The 19,333-nt window shown below is 28.3% G+C and overlaps 1 protein-coding gene across 1 annotated transcript in view; it reads right to left on the bottom strand.

The window, feature by feature from the left end:
- Positions 1-115, bottom strand: part of LOC111627057 (retinal homeobox protein Rx2-like) — a 7,894-nt gene extending 7,779 nt beyond the window's left edge. Inside the window, exon 1 of the mRNA XM_023370604.1 lies at positions 14-115. Coding sequence (XP_023226372.1) covers positions 14-68 — 55 coding nt within the window. The 5' untranslated portion in view covers positions 69-115. The remainder of the gene's footprint in view (positions 1-13) is intronic.
- Between the last annotated feature and the right edge of the window lie 19,218 nt (positions 116-19,333).

The following is a 19,333-nucleotide window of genomic DNA, read 5'->3' as shown; positions in this document are numbered from 1 at the left end:
CTTTCCAGTTCATGTAATTGGTAGGTAGTGAAGGTTGTTCTGTTCCTTCTGTGCTTTTTTTTGCCCATCTCCTCCTCGGATTTACTGTTCTTTGAACATTCTTGATTTGTCTTTCCATCTGCGTTAAAAAAATATATATATATATATGTCTGTAAAGCACAGTCCACAACGTTCTTCGTAGCAGATTTAATACAATGTATTGATAGATTGACACTATTATTAAATAAAAAAAAATTATTATTAAGTGAAATATTTATTATAAATTTTAGTTTTTTAACTGATAGATCGGGTTATTTTTCGATGAAAATTTTCTACATTTTTAAATATTTTATCTATTAACTATATATTACATTACTTAGCAATTTCTATACTTAATAACCAATTCTTACTATTAAAAGCATATTAAATAAAGATTTTTTAAAAAAATTTATATGTAAATCTTGTTTATTGTTTCTATAGATGACATTTTGAAGTATATATGCATATAAACAAAATTTAAATTTTTTCCAGGATGCACATCTTATATGAAATATTAGTGCATACAAGTATTCAAGAGAGAAAGCAAAATAATATAAATCATCATAATATTAAACAATGGTAAAAAAAAATAATTTTATTTTTTCATTCTTTGATTTATTGGAATTGAATATAAAGCAATTTATCATTCTAAATTGGTATATTTTTGCAGAGATAAGCAAATAATTCCTATCACGTAAACTTCTTTACCAACAGTTGAACGACCTGAAAGATATATATGATTGGTAATCCTTTCGTGGTTGGAATATCATTTCTTCCGGTTCGATATTGGAATTTTGAATTATCTTTTTAATTATTTTTAGTTAGGAAAATTCTTCAAATTCTACAAATTTTATTTTTCTTATTTAAGTTTTTTTTTTCTAATGGATGAACTGAGCAGTGAATGTTTGCATTTATTATTTAACTGTCTATAATATATTATTAAGAATCATTCAAAAATTTTATAAATTAACTTAATAATATATATGTTAATCCATTAATATTTTTTTTCTTTTCTTCCAAAACTTATAGAAAAGCTTCTACTCATATTTTTTAAATTAATTTAAAATAAATTTTCTCAATTTTTTGCTCTTAATATTAAAATAATTTTACTGTATTTAATTTATAATCATATTTTTAATATTTCTAAACAATTTATTAAAATTATTGAAATATATATATAAAAAAATTAATTGTAAAAGTATATATTAATCATATTTTATATCCTATAATTATAGTCCTCTATTCCTATAATTATAGGATATATTAATCAAATCATTAATTTATTTTTATAAATAGTAATTGTTTTTTTTATGAGAAAGTTACATTAACAATTATTTGTGATGATGATAAAAAAAAATGTGGGTAATAAATTTTTATAACCCATGTTACAAATAAATGTTATGTTCCATATAAAATTAATTATGAAAATTGAAGATTTTCCAACTTTTTTTTACTTCAGTATATTAAAAAATCCCTGATGAACGATGTCAAGTAAAAACATTAGAATTTTCTCCACTGAGAAATCGCCATATCTTTGTTGAAAAGAATGGAAAGTTAATTACTAGAACGGAGAAATTATGGTTTATCAATTAAGAGATCACGACTCCCCGCTTGGAGAATTCAAAATTAATATACTTAATCAAATTTCAGCTTTGGAATTTAATAAATATAATATCTAGATAAATTATAATTAAGATTATGAGATAAATTTAGAAGGGGTTTTGTAAATTATTTAAGATTTAAAAAAAATTAGAAGTTTTCCTAGTGTTAATATGAGAATAAAATTTGAAATCATTTTTACAGATAATAAATATTTAATTTAAAATCATATTTTTTTATATTAAATTAAAACAATAAAAAATTTTAATAAGCTAAAGTTCTTGTTAAACTTTTTTTTTCTCAATATTAAAATAATATTTTAGATTTTTATTATTTTACTTTTTGTAAATGACGTGCTTTGTATTATAATAAGTGAACCAATTTATAATATTACTGTTAATAACAAAACATAATCAGATTAACATAAGAATAAACAAATAAAATTTTCAATAATTTAATATATAATTTTTAAATTATTCAAATAAAGAATAAAGAGTAAATAAAGAAATAAGAATAAAAATTTTTTAAAGATCTAATTTAAAGTTGATCATGAGACATTTTTGAAAAATGAAATTTCGCGTAAATTTATGCTCCACCCCAAATAGTCATAGACGGTTGCCTAGACGCTTGTGCAGCCATTTACAACTAATTGGAAAGAGCTAACATGTATTTAAAACAGGTTACTAATTAAAATATATATTGTAAAAATACAAATAATAAAGACTTATACAAATAAAAATATCGAAGTCTTCCTTGTCGTTTACAGGAAACTTGGCAAAGTCGACCTTTCCTTATGGGCTACGTCCTCGCCTATAGCTATGCAAATCGAGTAAAGTTCAGTTATTTCAGATATTTTTCATAATATTTCATATTGTAAATAAATTTATAAATATGTTACTAGTGTTTTATTATTATAAATACTAAATCTCGTAATAAAAATAGTCACCATGTACATTAATATTCAGAATTACGCCTAGTATATCTAAGGGTTAATATCCGAAACATAATTAACACCATTTACGGAATTATAGCTCAATTTTAATTGAATTAAGACAAGCTTAATTTTTGTTGGCGTATTCAAAAACAGACAATTCTCTGTTAGATAACTTTGTTTGCATTGTACTGTGCGTAGGAAACTGCTTGCTCCCATATGTATTCCATAGCTTGTTGTATACATTGTTCTATGTAATTTTTAATTATTTGTGATAGAAACACATTAATTCTCGACCTCGAGAATTCCGTACATAGTTGCCTTCAGCTTTAGTAATTATCATGAATATCCCTGTGATCACTTATATTTTATTTTTTAAATAATATTGAGTTGATATAAGAATTTCTGGAAGTTTTTATAAATTTATTCTAAGAACATTCTAAGTTTATTCAAGGAACATTACATTCAAATACCTTCTTCCATTAATCGGCCCGATCAATGGAAGAAGGTATTTGAATGTAATGTTGAATGGTCATGGATTCCTGTTTAATAAAACTCGGGCTGTTTTGACTCGAAGAACTCTGCAAGTACGATTTTCATCGCTTCATCATCAGTGAACTGATTTCCCTCTAGGTGTTACATGGATAGGAAGAGATGATAGTCGAATGGGGCAATGTTTAGGCTGTACGGGTGCTCACCAGGGGCCGAGTGGATAAACCACTGAACACTGCTCGTGATTCGAGCCTTGTCAACGAGCTGGCCACGTGGAGTTTTTCGGGTTTTCTTCACATTAGTAATATGGATTTCTTCACGTTTTCTATGGAAAACTGGCCCCTAAATCACTTTTATGATGATAATTTTTGGAATTTTTTTCTCGATCTTGGAAGAAGGTAAGTACACTGTTTGCCTCTCCTGAGACGATCTTGGGATGAGGGAGAATCTTCCAGCCGAAATCAAGCAGATTCTTCTGGATCAAACTTGATACTTGTGGTATTGTCACGAAGAAAGATCTTACAGACCTTTCCAACGGCAATTAAGTAATGAACTATGGTGGACTAGTCAGAACTTTGTCTTTTGCTCATTTCTAGCATGGTTTGGTCGCACCTGGCCAACGGACTGGTCACGTGGAGTTTTCTGGGATTTCTTCGCGTTAATAACACCTAAATAGGGGCCATTTTTCAATAAAAGACTTCCTGGGAAGTATTATGTCCCTCGGCAGATCGGAAATGTGTTGCGTTGCCTTAAACGAATAACCAAACCACTGTTCAGTGGTTTTATCCACTTGCCCAACTTTACATATACTAAACCAATCATAGATTGCAGACTTAGAGACGACATTCTTGCCAAACGCTTGCACCATACGACGATGAAGTTCAATTGATTTTATACCAAATTGATAATCGTAAAGGGCATATGTGCGAATTTACTCACGAGAAAGGGTTAGCAAACATGACATTTAAAAACGTGGTATTGCCACACGGAATATCTTTTCACTTATGATTGTGCACCTGAACACCTTTCATTTGATTACCCTATAAATCAAAGAAATTAAGAACCCAGAATATAAGGTAAGGACTCTTCTTCCAAAAAAAATTTAGTTGATGTGAATAACATTTCAATTATGACAAAGTAAAATTATGTAAGGCAAAGTGGAAAATTAAGTTTAAAACTAATTTTAATTATGAAACGTATATCACATAACATGTTGTAACAAAATGTAACAAAATGAAAACAATTAGGCACAACTGTCACATATATGAACACCATTACCATTAAATCTCTCAGTATCTGAACAAAGTTCATGTTCCCAATTGTAACAAATACCACACTGAATCCAATTTTCTAATGGTGGTTCTTCATATTTTCCCCTACATACAACGCAAAAGGTTTCTTCATAATCGTTTAATTTCGTGAGTAAATTTCCTTGAATTAGCATTGTCTTTTTGGCCTACTTTGGCTATCGAATCAAATATTTTTGTTTTGTACCCGAAGACGGCGCACAGCTAAAATTTTTTTTGCAACTTGCCTTTTTCGAATACATTTTCTTTTCAAGCATTGCTTTGTAAGGAGAACTTGCCATTATTTCTGATTTTTGACATTTTCTCTTATATTTGAGTTTTTTGCGTTTTTTGCATGAACAAATTTCGGCAGTGGAAAGATGTCTTTTAGAGAAATGTTGCAAAATGATAAATTGAAAACATCTGACTTAGTATTTCTCGGAATTTTACAAGACTCACCAGAAGTTGATGGCTCTGGTTCCTCTGAAGTGTAATTCTCATTTGGACTGGTGTTCACTTCTGCTGGAGTATGATTCATATCATTTGGAGTGTTAGTCACATTGTGGAGATTGGGATTGTCGCTTGGGGCATTAACCACCTGTGGGAGAGTGAGAACATTAGCAGGTTCAGGGTTGTTGGTTGTGATGGAATTCTCTCTTAACGTTACCATACACTCCTCAGTAGGCCAGGAGGTACTATTTTTATGATGTACATCGACAAGGGCAAAATCTGCTTCTGAAAATATTGATGTATGTCTGGGTCAAAAGGCCTTAGGCCGCATTTACGGAAGCCATTCGAACTGTTGCACTCTTCTGCAATTCTTACAACGTTCGGAATTTCATACTGTATTATTCTTCTACGTGAATTATTTTTGGAAAGTATCAATCTCATTTGGTAGGTTTTAAAAGCTTTATACACTGAAACAACCAACGGAGAGAATAATGATTTCATTTTATCTTGCCAGTTCTATTGTCTTGATGTGAGACATGGTTGCTCAGGATCAATAGTACTGGCTTGTTTGTTTGAGGCCGGACACAATGAAAAGCTGGAACCATTAGCAAAATAAATCGGATTTCACCCATCCTGAATCCGAACACCATGCTTTTGCACCAATTGGAGAGTTAACGACGTCTTTCAAAACCATGATGACCATGAGGCCATGACCCTTCCTAAATACTAATATTTTAGTCTTAAATCAAATTTACATCTAATGAGTATTCTACAAAATATTTTGTTTTGTAACGTACATTGAGAATATGCTCTGATGACCACGTCACTTGCATATAGTAACATGTATATTTCTCTATTTTCATTAAAGTAACAATTGGGATATCAGATTTATTGAAAAGGATCATCACATTATATACTGAATAATGTATGATTCAGTACATTGCCTTGTAAAACATCTTTCGGTACTTGAATGAATCAGACCAAGATTCGTTTGCACTAAAACCTTAATTAATTGGACAAAGTTTTTACTCATGCATATGTTACACGAGAGTTTGTTATAATTGACGTTATCTATAGTCTTTGTAAAATTTATATACATTGTATACAATTTTGATCTTTTATACTGTAATTTTAAATTAATTAATGAATGCAAGAGGAATATTTGGCTGACACAACTATATTCCATATTTAATTCTGATTGACACTAATATAAAATTTTGAATACATCATTTACATAGGCTAGAGTTCAGGATCGAGGTAAAAAGTTTACATATATTGGAAATTAATAAGGGTTTTCCTTATTAATTTTAATTCAAAGGGTTTTCCCTTGATTTACTTTTATGTAAAGGAAATATCAAAACTTTTTCCATGTTTTCAGGGAAACACCTCGACTCAAGAATTTTATTATAAATATTTAACAAATTTTCCTAAAAACGAACTAGAACATTTTTAATGAATTCATTTTGAATTTGATCAGCACCCGGCCATTTATTTATATTTATCAGCTTCAGACCACTAATGTCTATGGACAATATCTTCAGTAAATAATTATTTCTTTCTTTTATTCCTCCAAAATTTATTTCAATAAAATAATCATCTCTCATGGCAATTTTCCTTCCCTCTACTTTCAGCTTCTTCATAAGAGGTAAGAGTTTATATTTTCTGTATTTAGATCTCCAGCAGCGGTCTGCAAGAAAACTTGTTTTGGAATAATTATTTTTCAATAATATTAGTTTTTTCTTTCAAAATTGTAAATATTAGGTTTCTGTTATTCTTGTTATTCGATATTAGCGGGGTTAGTGATAATACTTCTAACTCTTTTGTGATAAAGTTTACTAATTCAGATTTATAATCTGACGAAGAAAATGGAAAATTAATACTACTATATTTTTCGCTAAGATGTTATTTAAACTGTCTAATTCGAAATCCCATTGACCTCTATTCTCCTCATAAATTTTTACTTTATCTTCTAACTTATCAGTCCGAGTAGATAAGGACTTAAATTCAGCCTGTAATGTTTTATTGTCGTCTTTCAAGGATTGTATTTCATCTCTGATATCCTTTAACTATGTATTAATTACTAAGAAATTCCCCTCATCAATTATACAAAGATCATAATGAAATTTTCTCATTCTCCTGATTAGTTACAGGTTCAAAATATCGTACAAATTTGACAATTTCGACTTACTTTGTGTATTCTCATCATCTTGTTACTGTAGTAATCGACATCTTGTACTGAAGGCTTTTCCAAATCCAAATTTGAGTCAATTCCAGAAAGATTTTTGTTGTAAAGATAAAAGATTTTTCTCAATCCCTGGCCAAATTAACTAAATTTTTATCAAAATCAATAATACTTTTTTCTTAATTATAAGAGAAGTTTGAAAAAATAGTTAGAATGTAGAGTATCCGTGCTGAGAACAAAGCTCATCAATATCAGTGACTGCTATCAACCATACCAGATTCAGAAATTCATTATTACTTGCTGATAATGACATTAATTAAAAGATTTCTTGCAAAAAAAAATATATAATTTGTAATTTTCTCTATAATAAACCATTTACAATTCTGGAAAGAAACAGTTGATAGTTCTTTTCTATAAAATCACGATATGCTATACTTTTACANTATTGATTTAAAGTTTAAAAATTATTATTTTAAAAAATGTTTATATATTTAAATTCAATTTTATACACTTTTCCAGTATGAGGAAATAAATCTTTTATATAAAATTCAGAGGATTCATTTGATGTTTGTCCGTTACTTATTTAAAGTAGACCGTTCTATTCCGGGTTACATTGTTAGATTGGAGTTAAATCTCTCTCTCTTATAGCTTATTTGTTTAAATTTGTTACGAAATAGTTTTAAAAAAGGTGTTATGCCTTAGCATTTGCTTGTTATAAATCACCTTATCTTCGGGAAAGAGATTCGAGGATACAAATCTCGATCATACTATCTAAAAAAGATTACTACTTGTAAAGATCTTGGTCCGTCTAGTATTAGAATCTGCGATACTTTGCATTCTATTCCGAATTTTGGTTTTGAGTTTTCGAAAAAATTATTATCGGGATAAAGATCTAAATTCTGCAAATGGACAAACTATCATCCTTGATACAAGAATAGTTTGCTACGTGGTGGATTTTATATGTAGTAGTATCGATAATTTTACAATTAAGATAAAATAAAAAGGATTTGAAATATTAAACATTCTAATATGATGATTATAAGACCGTTATTTGTCATCTTGAAAATTTTTCCATATTCTATTTGATTTTACATGATTTTCTTTTTTCCTAATGAAAGGGACTTGTATGTTTGTGATCAAGATGTTTAGACTCTTTTTCTCGCCTAAATTGGGATAGAATTGTATCATTTGATATTGTCAAATGTAAAGTATATTTTTTTCTGTTTTATAACCCTATAACCTATTTGTTTTTTGTTTTTTGTTTTTAAGTCTTTAACTAGGGGAGCCTTTAATTGTTTAAGTATCATTTAAAATTGGGAAAATATATTATTGTGTTAGATTAAAATGGTAGGATTATGTTATTTTTTAATCAGTGTCGGATGAATTAATCGTTATGATTAATTTTTGTAAATTAAACTAAGTCAAATATTGAATAAAGAGAGTCTTTGAAAAGGGTTTATTGGAGGGCGACGAACGAGTAAACGTCATAAATTCTTCAAATTGTAGAAAGGTATGGGTCGTCGGCCCCTCTGAATTTTGCATCTAATTGGTATCTAGTCACAATTAAGGCTCCCTATTACGTGACGGACTTCTTGACCCTGGTTATTTGGGCATCCTAAAATAAATAGGTGTAGGTGGTAAGGCCGAGACTCCACTACCGTAAAAACGGCGTAAAATTCCTCGCCGTAAAAGCTTTTAATCACGTGACCCTGATATTTTACGCCTGAGCAGGTCGTAAAACCAGCGTAAGAGCGAGTTGAGCAGTGTTCAACTCGCTTTTACGCTGGTTTTACGACCTACTCAGGCGTAAAATATTTTACGGCGAGAGGTTTTACGCCGTTTTTACGGTAGTGGAGTCTCAGCATAAGTAATAAGAGAAAAAAATCAAAGACTGGTCAAAAAACCTACTGATCTAGAGAAAAGCCATTAGGAGTGGAATGGTTTGAAAGAAAGTCTTTGTTTTTATTCGATTAAGGCAACGCGAAACATGGGCGATCTGCCGAGGGGAAAATGCCTCCCAAGAGGTTTTTTTTAATTAAAAATTGGCCTTATATTTAGACGTTACTGACGTGAAGAAAACCCGGAAAACTCCACATGGCCAGCCCGTTGACGAGGCGCAACCCACGACCAACTACCAGTGTTCAGTGGTTTTATCTACTCAGCCACTGGTAGGCGAAGGAAGAGAGCATTGAAGTCGGTGGGGTTGAGAGAAACCCCAAGACTTCCTACGATGTTTCGGGTTCCTTCTCAACCCTTTCTCGAAGATTAGCCACGTGTCACGGGAAAGTAAATATAAGTCCTAGTACTGTACGTCTTGGTACGGGCAAGTAGAATGGCTGCGCTTACTAGGGTAAATTTCCCTACTGTTTGTTCAGTTGACGTCAAACTTCCACTCTTTACTCAAGTTACAGTTTCGTTCGAATCTATATCGGTAACTTTCCATTGTGTATAGCAGTGGTTCTTAACCAGTGTTCCGCAAATCTACCTCGAGTGTTCCAAGTAAGAACAGATTTTAAAGTTTTTATTCAAATTTATTCCCATTGCTATATTCGTAGATAATTCAAATGTTTCTATTTTATTCAATATATTAAAGTTTATTAGTTTATTGCTTCATTGTTTCCTGAGAATAGTAAACAGGAAATTGTCTTATCAATTTTTGAATGTATTGATGCTAATATTCCGTGTAATAAAAAGTATATGAATGGTATTCCATGGCCCCAGAAAGATTGATAACCACTGGTGTAGATATATTATAAAAACTGTGTAAATTTGTAAATAAAATAGTTGTAACTACAAATAGTTTGAACCTCTGATTTTTTCCGGAGAGTCAACGTATCTATAAGCAGAGGAAGAGTGGGCAAGTTATAACTTATACAGTAACAGATATATTGAACAATTTGCAGGTTTTTTTCCTTTTAATTTAATTAAAGTTTTAAATAATAGGTCTATTTTAAGCCACATTTCTTCATTTCCTGTATTTTTAAGATACCTTATTGAAGTTATTTAAATTTAAATTTTGATAAAAAAAAAAATAATAATAATAAATAGAATTGAGAAATATTTACGTTAAATTTAATGAATTAATATTGATGTAGTCTGAAAAATTAGGAAATTTTATTTACTGTATTGGTGTCCTTAGACGTAAAAAAATGCTCCTAAAATATACTTTATAATTGTAAACCACAGTATAAATGTAATTTTTGCAATCGATTTTTAAATATTAAACTATTAAAAACAATTATTTTTTAATTTACAAAAGATAAAGTGAAATTTTGATGAAAATAAAATCGTTAAAACAAAATTTCAAAAATTATTTTAAAACATTATATTTTTGTTAAAGATATTAATTTAATTAGTTTAAAAATTAATTACGCTCAATAAATGATTTTAAAGTCATTAAAATTTTATTTATTAATATAAATTTCATATCAAAATATTCTACATAGAAATTTTTGTGGAGAAAATTTTCGAAATTTTATTATTATTTAAGTATGATGCAAGATATTTGTTAGAAAGGATAAAAATTTTACAGATTATTTTATAATAATTTTTATTACCTATTGTTTCATATAAACATTATTTTCATTTTAATTAATTCTTTTATATAAAATTTACATAAAAATATAATTTGGCTACTTAAAACAAGCTACTTATATATGAAATGTCCAGAAAAAAAAAAACTGAAAATTCATAAAATTTTAATTAATTTTCTATTAAAATGTTAGATATTTTTGCGTATAAAATTGTTTTATTAATAATAATAATTATATTAAACAAAAATATATATATATATATGTCTGTAAAGCACAGTCCACAACGTTCTTCGTAGCAGATTTAATACAATGTATTGATAGATTGACACTATTATTAAATAAAAAAAAATTATTATTAAGTGAAATATTTATTATAAATTTTAGTTTTTTAACTGATAGATCGGGTTATTTTTCGATGAAAATTTTCTACATTTTTAAATATTTTATCTATTAACTATATATTACATTACTTAGCAATTTCTATACTTAATAACCAATTCTTACTATTAAAAGCATATTAAATAAAGATTTTTTAAAAAAATTTATATGTAAATCTTGTTTATTGTTTCTATAGATGACATTTTGAAGTATATATGCATATAAACAAAATTTAAATTTTTTCCAGGATGCACATCTTATATGAAATATTAGTGCATACAAGTATTCAAGAGAGAAAGCAAAATAATATAAATCATCATAATATTAAACAATGGTAAAAAAAAATAATTTTATTTTTTCATTCTTTGATTTATTGGAATTGAATATAAAGCAATTTATCATTCTAAATTGGTATATTTTTGCAGAGATAAGCAAATAATTCCTATCACGTAAACTTCTTTACCAACAGTTGAACGACCTGAAAGATATATATGATTGGTAATCCTTTCGTGGTTGGAATATCATTTCTTCCGGTTCGATATTGGAATTTTGAATTATCTTTTTAATTATTTTTAGTTAGGAAAATTCTTCAAATTCTACAAATTTTATTTTTCTTATTTAAGTTTTTTTTTTCTAATGGATGAACTGAGCAGTGAATGTTTGCATTTATTATTTAACTGTCTATAATATATTATTAAGAATCATTCAAAAATTTTATAAATTAACTTAATAATATATATGTTAATCCATTAATATTTTTTTTCTTTTCTTCCAAAACTTATAGAAAAGCTTCTACTCATATTTTTTAAATTAATTTAAAATAAATTTTCTCAATTTTTTGCTCTTAATATTAAAATAATTTTACTGTATTTAATTTATAATCATATTTTTAATATTTCTAAACAATTTATTAAAATTATTGAAATATATATATAAAAAAATTAATTGTAAAAGTATATATTAATCATATTTTATATCCTATAATTATAGTCCTCTATTCCTATAATTATAGGATATATTAATCAAATCATTAATTTATTTTTATAAATAGTAATTGTTTTTTTTATGAGAAAGTTACATTAACAATTATTTGTGATGATGATAAAAAAAAATGTGGGTAATAAATTTTTATAACCCATGTTACAAATAAATGTTATGTTCCATATAAAATTAATTATGAAAATTGAAGATTTTCCAACTTTTTTTTACTTCAGTATATTAAAAAATCCCTGATGAACGATGTCAAGTAAAAACATTAGAATTTTCTCCACTGAGAAATCGCCATATCTTTGTTGAAAAGAATGGAAAGTTAATTACTAGAACGGAGAAATTATGGTTTATCAATTAAGAGATCACGACTCCCCGCTTGGAGAATTCAAAATTAATATACTTAATCAAATTTCAGCTTTGGAATTTAATAAATATAATATCTAGATAAATTATAATTAAGATTATGAGATAAATTTAGAAGGGGTTTTGTAAATTATTTAAGATTTAAAAAAAATTAGAAGTTTTCCTAGTGTTAATATGAGAATAAAATTTGAAATCATTTTTACAGATAATAAATATTTAATTTAAAATCATATTTTTTTATATTAAATTAAAACAATAAAAAATTTTAATAAGCTAAAGTTCTTGTTAAACTTTTTTTTTCTCAATATTAAAATAATATTTTAGATTTTTATTATTTTACTTTTTGTAAATGACGTGCTTTGTATTATAATAAGTGAACCAATTTATAATATTACTGTTAATAACAAAACATAATCAGATTAACATAAGAATAAACAAATAAAATTTTCAATAATTTAATATATAATTTTTAAATTATTCAAATAAAGAATAAAGAGTAAATAAAGAAATAAGAATAAAAATTTTTTAAAGATCTAATTTAAAGTTGATCATGAGACATTTTTGAAAAATGAAATTTCGCGTAAATTTATGCTCCACCCCAAATAGTCATAGACGGTTGCCTAGACGCTTGTGCAGCCATTTACAACTAATTGGAAAGAGCTAACATGTATTTAAAACAGGTTACTAATTAAAATATATATTGTAAAAATACAAATAATAAAGACTTATACAAATAAAAATATCGAAGTCTTCCTTGTCGTCTACAGGAAACTTGGCAAAGTCGACCTTTCCTTATGGGCTACGTCCTCGCCTATAGCTATGCAAATCGAGTAAAGTTCAGTTATTTCAGATATTTTTCATAATATTTCATATTGTAAATAAATTTATAAATATGTTACTAGTGTTTTATTATTATAAATACTAAATCTCGTAATAAAAATAGTCACCATGTACATTAATATTCAGAATTACGCCTAGTATATCTAAGGGTTAATATCCGAAACATAATTAACACCATTTACGGAATTATAGCTCAATTTTAATTGAATTAAGACAAGCTTAATTTTTGTTGGCGTATTCAAAAACAGACAATTCTCTGTTAGATAACTTTGTTTGCATTGTACTGTGCATAGGAAACTGCTTGCTCCCATATCTTGTTGTATACATTGTTCTATGTAATTTTTAATTATTTGTGATAGAAACACATTAATTCTCGACCTCGAGAATTCCGTACATAGTTGCCTTCAGCTTTAGTAATTATCATGAATATCCCTGTGATCACTTATATTTTATTTTTTAAATAATATTGAGTTGGTATAAGAATTTCTGGAAGTTTTTATAAATTTATTCTAAGAACAAACGATAGTTTATTCAAGGAACATTACATTCAAATACCTTCTTCCATTAATCGGCCCGATCAATGGAAGAAGGTATTTGAATGTAATGTTGAATGGTCATGGATTCCTGTTTAATAAAACTCGGGCTGTTTTGACTCGAAGAACTCTGCAATTACGATTTTCATCGCTTCATCATCAGTGAACTGATTTCCCTCTAGGTGTCACATGGATAGGAAGAGATGATAGTCGAATGGTGCAATGTTTAGGCTGTACGGGTGCTCACCAGGGGCCGAGTGGATAAACCACTGAACACTGCTCGTGATTCGAGCCTTGTCAACGAGCTGGCCACGTGGAGTTTTTCGGGTTTTCTTCACATTAGTAATATGGATTTCTTCACGTTTTCTATGGAAAACTGGCCCCTAAATCACTTTTATGATGATAATTTTTGGAATTTTTTTCTCGATCTTGGAAGAAGGTAAGTACACTGTTTGCCTCTCCTGAGACGATCTTGGGATGAGGGAGAATCTTCCAGCCGAAATCAAGCAGATTCTTCTGGATCAAACTTGATACTTGTGGTATTGTCACGAAGAAAGATCTTACAGACCTTTCCAACGGCAATTAAGTAATGAACTATGGTGGACTAGTCAGAACTTTGTCTTTTGCTCATTTCTAGCATGGTTTGGTCGCACCTGGCCAACGGACTGGTCACGTGGAGTTTTCTGGGATTTCTTCGCGTTAATAACACCTAAATAGGGGCCATTTTTCAATAAAAGACTTCCTGGGAAGTATTATGTCCCTCGGCAGATCGGAAATGTGTTGCGTTGCCTTAAACGAATAACCAAACCACTGTTCAGTGGTTTTATCCACTTGCCCAACTTTACATATACTAAACCAATCATAGATTGCAGACTTAGAGACGACATTCTTGCCAAACGCTTGCACCATACGACGATGAAGTTCAATTGATTTTATACCAAATTGATAATCGTAAAGGGCATATGTGCGAATTTACTCACGAGAAAGGGTTAGCAAACATGACATTTAAAAACGTGGTATTGCCACACGGAATATCTTTTCACTTATGATTGTGCACCTGAACACCTTTCATTTGATTACCCTATAAATCAAAGAAATTAAGAACCCAGAATATAAGGTAAGGACTCTTCTTCCAAAAAAAATTTAGTTGATGTGAATAACATTTCAATTATGACAAAGTAAAATTATGTAAGGCAAAGTGGAAAATTAAGTTTAAAACTAATTTTAATTATGAAACGTATATCACATAACATGTTGTAACAAAATGTAACAAAATGAAAACAATTAGGCACAACTGTCACATATATGAACACCATTACCATTAAATCTCTCAGTATCTGAACAAAGTTCATGTTCCCAATTGTAACAAATACCACACTGAATCCAATTTTCTAATGGTGGTTCTTCATATTTTCCCCTACATACAACGCAAAAGGTTTCTTCATAATCGTTTAATTTCGTGAGTAAATTTCCTTGAATTAGCATTGTCTTTTTGGCCTACTTTGGCTATCGAATCAAATATTTTTGTTTTGTACCCGAAGACGGCGCACAGCTAAAATTTTTTTTGCAACTTGCCTTTTTCGAATACATTTTCTTTTCAAGCATTGCTTTGTAAGGAGAACTTGCCATTATTTCTGATTTTTGACATTTTCTCTTATATTTGAGTTTTTTGCGTTTTTTGCATGAACAAATTTCGGCAGTGGAAAGATGTCTTTTAGAGAAATGTTGCAAAATGATAAATTGAAAACATCTGACTTAGTATTTCTCGGAATTTTACAAGACTCACCAGAAGTTGATGGCTCTGGTTCCTCTGAAGTGTAATTCTCATTTGGACTGGTGTTCACTTCTGCTGGAGTATGATTCATATCATTTGGAGTGTTAGTCACATTGTGGAGATTGGGATTGTCGCTTGGGGCATTAACCACCTGTGGGAGAGTGAGAACATTAGCAGGTTCAGGGTTGTTGGTTGTGATGGAATTCTCTCTTAACGTTACCATACACTCCTCAGTAGGCCAGGAGGTACTATTTTTATGATGTACATCGACAAGGGCAAAATCTGCTTCTGAAAATATTGATGTATGTCTGGGTCAAAAGGCCTTAGGCCGCATTTACGGAAGCCATTCGAACTGTTGCACTCTTCTGCAATTCTTACAACGTTCGGAATTTCATACTGTATTATTCTTCTACGTGAATTATTTTTGGAAAGTATCAATCTCATTTGGTAGGTTTTAAAAGCTTTATACACTGAAACAACCAACGGAGAGAATAATGATTTCATTTTATCTTGCCAGTTCTATTGTCTTGATGTGAGACATGGTTGCTCAGGATCAATAGTACTGGCTTGTTTGTTTGAGGCCGGACACAATGAAAAGCTGGAACCATTAGCAAAATAAATCGGATTTCACCCATCCTGAATCCGAACACCATGCTTTTGCACCAATTGGAGAGTTAACGACGTCTTTCAAAACCATGATGACCATGAGGCCATGACCCTTCCTAAATACTAATATTTTAGTCTTAAATCAAATTTACATCTAATGAGTATTCTACAAAATATTTTGTTTTGTAACGTACATTGAGAATATGCTCTGATGACCACGTCACTTGCATATAGTAACATGTATATTTCTCTATTTTCATTAAAGTAACAATTGGGATATCAGATTTATTGAAAAGGATCATCACATTATATACTGAATAATGTATGATTCAGTACATTGCCTTGTAAAACATCTTTCGGTACTTGAATGAATCAGACCAAGATTCGTTTGCACTAAAACCTTAATTAATTGGACAAAGTTTTTACTCATGCATATGTTACACGAGAGTTTGTTATAATTGACGTTATCTATAGTCTTTGTAAAATTTATATACATTGTATACAATTTTGATCTTTTATACTGTAATTTTAAATTAATTAATGAATGCAAGAGGAATATTTGCCTGACACAACTATATTCCATATTTAATTCTGATTGACACTAATATAAAATTTTGAATACATCATTTACATAGGCTAGAGTTCAGGATCGAGGTAAAAAGTTTACATATATTGGAAATTAATAAGGGTTTTCCTTATTAATTTTAATTCAAAGGGTTTTCCCTTGATTTACTTTTATGTAAAGGAAATATCAAAACTTTTTCCATGTTTTCAGGGAAACACCTCGACTCAAGAATTTTATTATAAATATTTAACAAATTTTCCTAAAAACGAACTAGAACATTTTTAATGAATTCATTTCGAATTTGATCAGCACCCTGCCATTTATTTATATTTATCAGCTTCAGACCACTAATGTCTATGGACAATATCTTCAGTAAATAATTATTTCTTTCTTTTATTCCTCCAAAATTTATTTCAATAAAACAATCATCTCTCATAGCAATTTTCCTTCCCACTACTTTCAGCTTCTTCATAAGAGGTAAGAGTTTATATTTTCTGTATTTAGATCTCCAGCAGCGGTCTGCAAGAAAACTTGTTTTGGAATAATTATTTTTCAATAATATTAGTTTTTTCTTTCAAAATTGTAAATATTAGGTTTCAGTTATTCTTGTTATTCGATATTAGCGGGGTTAGTGATAATACTTCTAACTCTTTTGTGATAAAGTTTACTAATTCAGATTTATAATCTGACGAAGAAAATGGAAAATTAATACTACTATATTTTTCGCTAAGATGTTATTTAAACTGTCTAATTCGAAATCCCATTGACCTCTATTCTCCTCATAAATTTTTACTTTATCTTCTAACTTATCAGTCCGAGTAGATAAGGACTTAAATTCAGCCTGTAATGTTTTATTGTCGTCTTTCAAGGATTGTATTTCATCTCTGATATCCTTTAACTATGTATTAATTACTAAGAAATTCCCCTCATCAATTATACAAAGATCATAATGAAATTTTCTCATTCTCCTGATTAGTTACAGGTTCAAAATATCGTACAAATTTGACAATTTCGACTTACTTTGTGTATTCTCATCATCTTGTTACTGTAGTAATCGACATCTTGTACTGAAGGCTTTTCCAAATCCAAATTTGAGTCAATTCCAGAAAGATTTTTGTTGTAAAGATAAAAGATTTTTCTCAATCCCTGGCCAAATTAACTAAATTTTTATCAAAATCAATAATACTTTTTTCTTAATTATAAGAGAAGTTTGAAAAAATAGTTAGAATGTAGAGTATCCGTGCTGAGAACAAAGCTCATCAATATCAGTGACTGCTATCAACCATACCAGATTCAGAAATTCATTATTACTTGCTGATAATGACATTAATTAAAAGATTTCTTGCAAAAAAAAATATATAATTTGTAATTTTCTCTATAATAAACCATTTACAATTCTGGAAAGAAACAGTTGATAGTTCTTTTCTATAAAATCACGATATGCTATACTTTTACATTATGCTTTTACTTTTACATATTACTTTGGCATGGAGCCTTTGTTTATGAAAACAATTCGTACAGAATTCTAGAAAAACAATTAGATTTTACAACAATTTTAGACTATCAATTTAAATATTCTTCTAATGTATAATATTAATCGAAAGTGCTATTTAATTTTTAGATTTTCTAAATAAGCGTACTTAATAATCTCTTATGATTAACATTATTTACAATTCAACTTTTAATTCTAAATATAAATGTAATATTTTAATCTGCAGAAAAATCTACTTATTCCATTAGTTATTCCATCAAAAATACAATGAGATATAGCTTATATATATATATATATAGAATTTTAAATAATGGAATAAGTAATCTGGAGAAAAATCTAAAAGATTATATTTACATATACATATATATGTTTTATTAAAATATTTATAATTAAATTATTTCTATTTTCTTCAACATTATTTATATTAAATACAGATTCTACTTACCATTACATACTGTATATTAAATATACAGTAATAAACGTACGAATTAAAACAATATGCGTACATCTATTTAAATCTTTAAAAATTTTTATATTTAAAATTAAAATCAAAACAATTTTAAAAAATATTTCTAAAAATAAAAACATAATAATTAGAATGAGAAATTATTGTGTTAGAAAAGATCAAGAAGAAAATAAGATTTTATCATCCTGTACACAATCTTAATGATCATTTTGATTGATGATCGTTTATACAGAAAAGTTCATTTCTAAGTGGGTAATTACCCATATTTGATTTCTGTATGCTTAAAATATAATATATATATATTTGTATTCATGTAACTATAAATACACCCAGACAGTTATAAATTGCTTTTTGATGATAGTGGTCCAATTCTTGAAGGACGACAAGAAGATTTTACTGTTCATTACAGATATAGATAAAAATTATACTGATAAAAGCAAGTAAATTACATCCCTTTGTAATTTTAGTTATATGTATAATTATTTTAAATCTATTTTAAATGTCAATGACTAAAACTTAAGGTCAACGTTAGACTTTTTTTTTTTCCTAGAAAGAAAACAATCGCTTGTAAAGTTTTAAATGAATTTACAAGAATTGTAATATTTAAAATGTAAAAATATACATTTTTAATTTGTGTTATTGAAACAAGACACTTTAAAATACATTAATACTTTTCTATTTTTGTATTTCTAAATCATTGTTTCGAAATTGTTTCTATGTAAAAACATGTAAAAAAATCCGAATAACGTTAATATTTTAAAATTAAAATCATTTTTTTAATACAAAATATTTAAATTTAATATGAAACTGAATTTTTTTTTCCTAAATAACAAAA

This window comes from Centruroides sculpturatus, unplaced genomic scaffold (genome assembly GCF_000671375.1).
Source record: "Centruroides sculpturatus isolate CEXI.00-Female unplaced genomic scaffold, Cexi_2.0 scaffold417, whole genome shotgun sequence".
Lineage (NCBI taxonomy): Eukaryota > Metazoa > Arthropoda > Arachnida > Scorpiones > Buthidae > Centruroides > Centruroides sculpturatus.
This window is presented reverse-complemented; position numbering and strand designations above follow the sequence as displayed.